This window comes from Euphorbia lathyris, chromosome 4 (assembly GCF_963576675.1).
Source record: "Euphorbia lathyris chromosome 4, ddEupLath1.1, whole genome shotgun sequence".
In the NCBI taxonomy this organism is placed as follows: Eukaryota; Viridiplantae; Streptophyta; class Magnoliopsida; order Malpighiales; family Euphorbiaceae; genus Euphorbia; species Euphorbia lathyris.
The window spans coordinates 4,006,453-4,014,889 of record NC_088913.1 but is presented as its reverse complement, the minus strand read 5'-3'; the positions used below and the strand labels follow the sequence as shown (position 1 = coordinate 4,014,889).

The following is an 8,437-nucleotide window of genomic DNA, read 5'->3' as shown; positions in this document are numbered from 1 at the left end:
AGTAGATTCAGACTTTTGTGGTGCCACGTAACAAAATTATATTTGCCTCATATCAATATGCATATATAAAGTTGTCTGTTAATCACGTTTGAAATTTAATTAACATGTTAGCGATGGATATTCAAATGTACTATTATAGTGTTAGAGGTAAAATTGTTATAAACCAATATGTATATTCGTATGTATTTATATTTGAACTTACTTATATATACGAATACGATGTATATTCGTATTTGAACTTACTTATAATAACTTATTGACTTCTTAAACTTACTTAAATAACTTATTAGCTTATGAAATAGTTATAAAGATACATTAATCTCTGAACTTGTTTAAAGTGATACATGTTTTAATTTTTTTAAATCTTCATTGTTCTATCACATGGAATGAGGAATAATTAAATATTTTAAATAAATTCAGAAAACTAATAAGATATTTTCAACATTTAAGTATTAAATTAGATAATTTGAAAAATTACAAGAAAGTTGCTAAATATAATATCAAATATATATATATATATATATATATATATTAATTTCTTTAAAAATATATAAAAATATGTTAATAAAATATTATTAATAACAAAACATGCCGATAAAGCTAAAATATTATTAACTTATTAGGTTATTGATAGTTTTAAGGAAGACTCTCTCGATAGATGTATTCAAAGAAAGGTTATTCACTTTCTTTGCTAGAGAAGACCTAGGAGGGTTTGATAAAGCTGAATACGGATGGCTCTTGTTTTGCCAATGGTAACATTGCTGCAGGTGGTGTCTTGAGAGATGATGGGGGTGCTTGGATTTCTGGATTCTCACATAATCTTGACAAAGGTTCTTCTTTCATGACTGAATTGTGGGGTATTTATTCTGGTCTTACCCTGGCCAAGAGTTTGGGGGTAGTTAATCTGATTGTTGAATCTGACAATCAGGAAGCTATCAGGTTAATCTCAAACAACATAACTATTGGTCTGAATAGCAAGAATCTGATTAATGGGATCAAGAGGCTCTGCCTTGTCCAGTGGCGGAGCCAGCACCGAATGTTCGGAGGGGCTTTAGTGTACGTAGGAAAAAAATTCGTCGAAAATGTTGTTTATTGTACGAGTAGGTAAAAAAAAATCAAAATATTTCGCCAAACTTATAGATATTAATCTCCAATTCAATTATTAAATCGTAGAAAATATGATTTTTTTAACAAACTGATATGCAATTGGTGCAGAATAAGGAATAAAATATCTATGTTTTATAATAATGTTTAAAATTGACTCAACTTCTAATATTAGAGGTAAAATTGCTATTGGCTGCCAACGTTAAGGATAAAATTGCATCATTTTAAACGTTTGGAGTAAATTGCTCATGACAGTTAACATTAAGAGTATTTTTATACTTTATTCCAAAATATATTAAAAAGAATAATTGATTTAATTTGATATAATTTAAATTACAATTAGGTAGATCTAATTTTTAAATCTCGATTTTTATATAAATTTTGTTTAATTTTCTTTTAGTATTGAAAACTCATTTTTTATAAGTGTTGATTTATTTTCAAAAAAGTTAAAGTTAAAAGATAAAAAAGAAAAACAATAAATTTTAACTTATTGGGAATTGTATTTCTCCGGTAAAAAGTAAATATGCTGAAGTTCCAAGGAAAGTACAACAGAGAATTAATTAAAAAAATATCGAATCTTTCTCTTCTTCTTCCCTATTCTTTTCTTCTCCACCATTTTTCTAACTCTGAAACTTACTCTCCATTGAAGCCATAGTTTTCCTCTTATCGATTTCCCTTATCCAAAAATTGCAGTATATCTTCTGCGACTGAAGCATCCGCCATGGACGGAGGGGCTCCAGCCATGGCGGCTCCTGGCGGAGCCAGAGAGGAAAACCCCTCTCTGGGGTTTTCCAGCGGGACCGGAGGGTCGGCCGACCCTCCCCGCCCCCTTTGGCTCCGCCCCTGGCATTGCCTTTGGTTCTATCTCTTTCTGCCATATCTTTAGGGAGCAAAATAGGGTGGCGGATCGTCTGGCGGCAACTGGTCAAGAAGGGAGTTGGGGAGTCACTACTTATTCTTCTCCTCCGGATTTTCTTTCCTCGGTCCTCCTGGAGGATGTAGTGGGGGTTAGCTTCCCAAGACTGATCCCGGGTTAATTTTTTGTTTTTTGTTGGTTTGTCTTTATTTTCTTGTTTCTACAAAAAAAAAAACAAAACATGCCGATAAAATAATATTAATATTTTTTATAAAATATATTAATATGTTTATAACAATAATTTTATTTTTTTTAGTTTTAAATTATTTAATACTTTGTTTTTTATTTAAAATTAACAAATTGATAGTATAAAATTAAAGATCGGTTTCTTAAAAGATCCCTATCAATCCATATGTATCTGCTTAGAGCCGCTTAATTGTTCAAACACCACTAAACCAATTTATACTATCGATTAAAAATATCATAATGGTGTTGTAAAATCTCTACTTAAACGTAACATAGACCTCTGTCTCTGCGTTTTTTTAGAATATTACTCCCTCCGTTTTATAATATTTATTTTTTTTAGAGAATTTTTATTCTATAATATATGACATTTTAATTTAATCCATGCATATTAATTAATTTTTTATTAAATATATCTTTATTTAAATTTTTTTATTTTATTTTAAGTAAATACAATTAATGCAAAAGTAATAAAAAAAATTAATTAAAGTTAACCATTTAATTCTAATATTTATTAAGCCTTTTCCAAGTTATTCCAATAAAGTAATAGGATACCGGTAATAGCCGGTGACTAACATTTGCTATAAGAACCAGCATAACGACCTCCATTAATCACTCTGTACCGAAACACAAAGCACAAATCATCTCTCATAAATCTAAAGTTCTCACTTTTTTCAATCAATTTCCTCAATTCCTCAATTTTCATCCTATCTGTCCGCTTTTTCTCTCGGATTTTGATTCAATTCCAATCATGGGGACCTCTCAAAGCCGCGAGGGTCAGGATTTCACCGACTCCGATGAAGAATATCAATCGGAGGAAGAGGAGGAAGAAGAAATCCACGACGCCGATGAGCGTCAAGCAACCCCTCAATCCACAACTTCAACACCGACCAAAAAAGCTATAGATGAAATCGATTCCAAACTCAAATCTCTGAAACTCAAGTACGCAGATGCTAAACCACAAGTTCTCCCTAATCGCGCTGTTAAACTCTATCTCCACATCGGCGGCAACACCCCTAACGCTAAGTGGGTTATCTCCGATAAACTTACCTCTTACAATTTTGTCAAAACTTGTAAGATCGATGGTGATTCTGATGACGATGATGAATATGGTGGAGGAGCTAATTCGTTTTGGATTTTGAAAGTTGCGTCTAAAGTTAGGGCTAGGGTTTCATCGGAGATGCAATTGAAGATGTTTGGGGATCAAAAGAGGGTTGATTTTGTTAGCAACGGTGTTTGGGCGTTGAAATTTTATACTGATGATGAGTATAGAAAATTTGTGAGTCAATTTCAAGATTGTTTGTTTGAAAATGTTTATGGGATTGAAGCTATTGAAGCGAACAAGTTGAAGATTTATGGGAAGGATTTTATGGGGTGGATTAAGCCTGAAATAGCTGATGATACAATGTGGGAAGATGCTGAAAGTGATGCTAGTGCTGAGAAGAGCTCACCGTTTCGTCTGAATCAGGATTTAACGGAGGAGTTTGAAGAGGTTGCTAATGGAGGTGTTCAGAGCTTGACTTTAGGTGCTTTAGATAACAGTTTCCTAGTTAATGATTCAGGTGTTCAAGTTTATAGAAATTACAGCAAAGGAATTCATGGAAAGGGGGTTTCTGTGAAGTTTGATAACAAAGATGGATCTAGTCCTCTGAAATCAACCCCTAAGAAGGCGATGTTGATGCGAGGCGAGACGAATATGATGTTGATGAGTCCATTGAAGGAAGGAAACCCACATTCAACTGGGATTCAGCAGCTAGATATTGAGACAGGGAAGGTTGTAACAGAATGGAAGTTTGGGAAAGATGGAACAGAGATTACAATGAAAGATATAACAAATGATACAAAAGGGTCTCAATTAGACCCTTCAGAGAGTACATTTCTGGGATTAGATGATAATAGATTGTGTCAATGGGATATGAGAGATAGGGGCGGAATTGTGCAGAGCATTGGCGGGGATTCGCCTGTTTTGAACTGGAGTCAAGGGCATCAATTCTCAAGAGGGACTAATTTTCAATGCTTTGCAAGTACAGGAGATGGATCAATTGTTGTTGGATCAGTTGATGGTAAGATAAGGTTGTATTCTAAGTCATCAATGAGGCAAGCTAAGACAGCTTTTCCGGGACTTGGCTCGCGGATTACTCATGTTGATGTTACTTATGATGGGAAGTGGATATTGGGGACAACTGATACATATTTGATCCTAATTTGTACTCTGTTTACTGATAAAGATGGAAAAACTAAGACCGGATTTGGTGGTAGAATGGGAAATAAGATTCCGGCTCCCCGATTATTGAAGCTTACTCCTTTGGATTCACATTTGGCTGGTGTCAACAATAAATTCCATGGTGGTCATTTCTCATGGGTAAGAATACCAACTTGTTATGTTTTCTGCAACTTCTATATTTGTTGAAGCATTTTCTATTTGTTTATACTTGCTTTGTGTTTGATTCTCGTATGCTAATCAGCATTTTGCAGCTGAAGTTAGGGTGTTAAAACGGGTTGTCGTGTCATAAGCCTGTTGATCTATTATATTCCACATGATTTTATATGATATAAATGCAACAAAATAGCAATCGTGTCAAATGAGTCGTGCTGATTGGTATTTTGTTGCTGAAGTTAGGGTGTTAAAACCAGTTTCGTGTCATAATCGTGTTATATGATCTATATATTCCACATGATTATATAGATATAGATGCAACAAAATAGTAATCGTGTCAAATGGGTCGTGTTAATTGGTATTTTGTAGCTGAAGTTAGGGTGTTAAAATGTGTTGTCATGTCATAATCGTGATATATGATCTATATATTCAACATGATTATATAGATATAAATGCTAGAAAATAGTAATCGTGTCAAATGGGTCGTGTTAATTGGTATTTTGTAGCTGAAGTTAGGGTGTTAAAATGTGTTATGTCATAATCGTGATATATGATCTATATATTCACCATGATTATATATGATATAGATGCAACAAAATAGTAATCGTGTCAAATGGGTTGTGTTAATTAGTGTTTTGCAGCTGAAGTTAGGGTGTTAAAATAGGTTGTCGTGTCACAATCGTGTTGTATGATTTATATATTCAACATGATTATATATGATATAAATGCAACAAAATAGTATTCTTGCCAAATGGGTCAAAATAGTAATCTTGTCAAATGGGTTGTGTAAATTGGTATTTTGTAGCTGAAGTTAGGGTGTTAAAACGGATTGTCGTGTCATAATCGTGTTATATGATCTATATAGTCAACGTGATTACATATGATATAGATGCAATAAAATAGTAATCGTGTCAAATGGGTCGTGTTAATTGGTATGTTGCAGCTGAAGTTAGGGTGTTAAAATAGGTTGTCGTGCCACAATCGTGTTAAATGATCTATATATTCCACATGATTCTATATGATATAAATGCAACAAAATAGTAATAGTGTCAAATGGGTTATGTTAATTGGTATTTTGCAGCTGAAGTTACGGGGCGTTTGGTATTCTATTGAGATAGAGATAGGGATAAAGGTTGTGATAGGGATAAGAATAAATGGTTGGGATAAGGATAAAAATATGATAGTCGAGAATTATTATTCAATGTTTGGTGTGGGATAGGGATGAGGATAAAATAATACATTTTACTATTTTAATCTTATTTAAATTACATAACATTAATTTGAGGGATAAGATGGACTTTTCCATCCTATTAAAGTTGCAGGAGCTTATCCCGCCTCCTTATACCACCCCCTTCCTGGGTATAGGATTTGAGGGATAAAAGGCTTATCCCTCATCCGTCTCACTCTTCTATCTCCCAAACAAACACGGGATAATTTATCTCGTATTTTTTATCCCTATCTCACCTCCTATATCCCTTCTAACAAACACCCCGCTAGGGTATTAAAACGGTTTATCGTGTCATAATCGTGTTATGTGATTTATATACTCCACATGATTATTTATATGATATAAATGCAACAAAATAGTACTCTTGTCAAATGGGTCATGTTAATTGGGGTGTCAAATGGGTTGTGTTAATTGGGTTGTCTCGGTAAATCGTGTTCTCGTTTCAAAAATTGACAGCACTAGCTAAAGTATCAAGTACATATTTTCCATGATATGTTGATCCTCTGCTTTATAATCATGTTATGTGTTTACTTATAAATCATCAATTATGATAACTGTTTTAGCTAAGATATCGACACACTTGTCGTAAAAATTCTAACTTTTTCTATTGTGACATTGTTTGTTCAAAACGACTGTCAAACAGGCGGCACTCGGCACTCCTCCACCGATTATATCGGCAGATTACACAATTCCAAAACTCATTCATCTATTACATAGACGGATGAGTTTTGGAATTGTGCAATCTGTCTATACGATCGATGGATGCACTCTTTCGCCTGTTTGACAAGCGTTTTGGACAAAAAATGCCACGACAAGTACAAACATTTTCAAAAGAATCACAAAATGGGAAATAATTCGGATCGAAAATGAAACAATATCAAGTTAAATGTGTATATTTAAGTTAGATTGTGGATATTTTACCATCTTTAGATTTGTTCATCGAGCCGGCTTGCATTCTATAGATTTGATTAGGTGCAGTATTGACATAGTACGGCGTTGCTGCATATGCAATCTTCGACACAACTTGCAATAGATTATGTATATGATTTCAATATGTTTTTATTCGAGAATTGAATGTACGACTCTTAGTAGCGAAAATATGATGCGTAATTTATTTGGATCATTTGTTTTACTAGTGAATGATCTCATCCTTCTCTTAGTTTCTCCTTTTGTTGCTTTGCTATTTGGGAATTCGTGACACGTTTTTATAATTCGGTTAAAGAAGTTCCGGAATGGACTTGAATGGGATGTTAGCCGACCCCGAACCATTTTGGGACTAAGGCTTTGTTGTTGTTGTTTTGTTGTTGTCAATGTTGCTCATTAGGCTACGCGAATCTTATACCTCGAAATACATGTTTGAATACATTCAATGACAAAATTCAGATTTTTATTAACCATATCGTTCAATAAACATCGATGAGCTTGATTATTTTGTACTTTTGGTCTGACATTTGATCGATGCTGTCATTCAGGTCACCGAAAATGGTAAACAAGAGCGACACCTAGTGGCTACGGTGGGCAAGTTCAGTGTGATATGGGATTTCCAGCAGGTGAAGAACACAGCTCATGAATGCTACCGGAATCAACAAGGTCTGAAGAGCTGTTACTGTTATAAGATTGTGTTGAAGGATGAATCCATCGTCGAAAGTCGTTTTATGCACGACAATTATGCAGTTAGCGACTCGCCTGAGGCTCCGTTGGTGGTGGCAACCCCCATGAAAGTCAGCTCCATCAGCCTTTCGGGTAAACGAAAGCAGGGATGAAATTGTTCTTTTCTTTTTCGTGTTAATATGTAGAGAAATTGATGATTCGTGCTTGTGTAGTTTGTTTCGTTTTCATTTTTCGGTTCAATATTTTAGTGGTTGTTTTGTTTTTCCATCTCGGGTTTGATTTTTATCCTGGTTTTACCATGTATTGAGGATGAGTTTGCTTTCATTCTGTATTCTACTGATAGAAAGAGGAAAAACTTGTCTGGTTTGCATTTTCTGCTAGTTTCCTGTCATCTTTCAAAGACTTACTTATAAGTTGGGGTGGGTACGGTTCGGTACAATTCTGGGATTTGAAAATCTCCATAATTGTGTTTAATAAAGTCAATAATACAATTTAGTTCGGTCCTAAAGAAAAAGTCAACGGTTCAATTCAGCTCTAGAACTTTTTTTCAGATATTCGGTCTGGTTCTAAAATCTCCCAACATATTTACTCAGTAATATTTAGAAATTGAAAATCTCTAGAATTTTATAAGGGTATTGCTATATATCGCATCCAAATTCCGGTTCACCATCTATTTGTGACATATTTGCCCTCTCTCACTTTTTGAAACAAGAAAGTGGAATTTTCTCAAATCCTCTCTACCTTCTTTGCATTTTCTCTCCAAAATCATAAACCCGAACAACAATAATTAAAATTATGAAAATAATTGATATGTGATAATCCGAATCTCGAAAATGGATGATTACGAGTCGGATTTATATTTTTTTATCAAAGAACTCATGAAAATAATACATATTTTTCATGACGATTTTGCATTTTTCGTCACAAAAAATAGGAAAATTTTTAATTTTTCGTCACAAAAAATTGAATGATTTAGTATTTTTCGTCACTAAAAATTTTACGATTTTGTATATTTCAA

The 8,437-nt window shown here is 33.8% G+C and overlaps 1 protein-coding gene across 1 annotated transcript; it reads left to right on the top strand.

The window, feature by feature from the left end:
- The first annotated feature begins 2,823 nt into the window (after window positions 1-2,823).
- On the top strand, window positions 2,824-7,789 carry LOC136227793 (protein CYPRO4). Its single transcript, XM_066016549.1, has 2 exons — window positions 2,824-4,565; window positions 7,281-7,789. The coding sequence occupies exons 1-2, from the start codon at window positions 2,955-2,957 to the stop codon at window positions 7,569-7,571; spliced, it is 1,902 nt and encodes a 633-aa protein (XP_065872621.1). The 5' UTR covers window positions 2,824-2,954; the 3' UTR covers window positions 7,572-7,789.
- The last annotated feature ends 648 nt before the right edge of the window (window positions 7,790-8,437 follow it).

What these genes read in the sequence shown, in the direction of transcription:
- LOC136227793 (XM_066016549.1), top strand. Translation starts at nt 2,955, where the DNA reads ATGGGGACCTCTCAAAGCCGCGAGGGTCAGGATTTCACCGACTCCGAT. An exon ending in ATGGTGGTCATTTCTCATGG is followed by an intron (nt 4,566 to 7,280) that starts GTAAGAATACCA and finishes GCTGTCATTCAG; the next exon opens with GTCACCGAAAATGGTAAACA.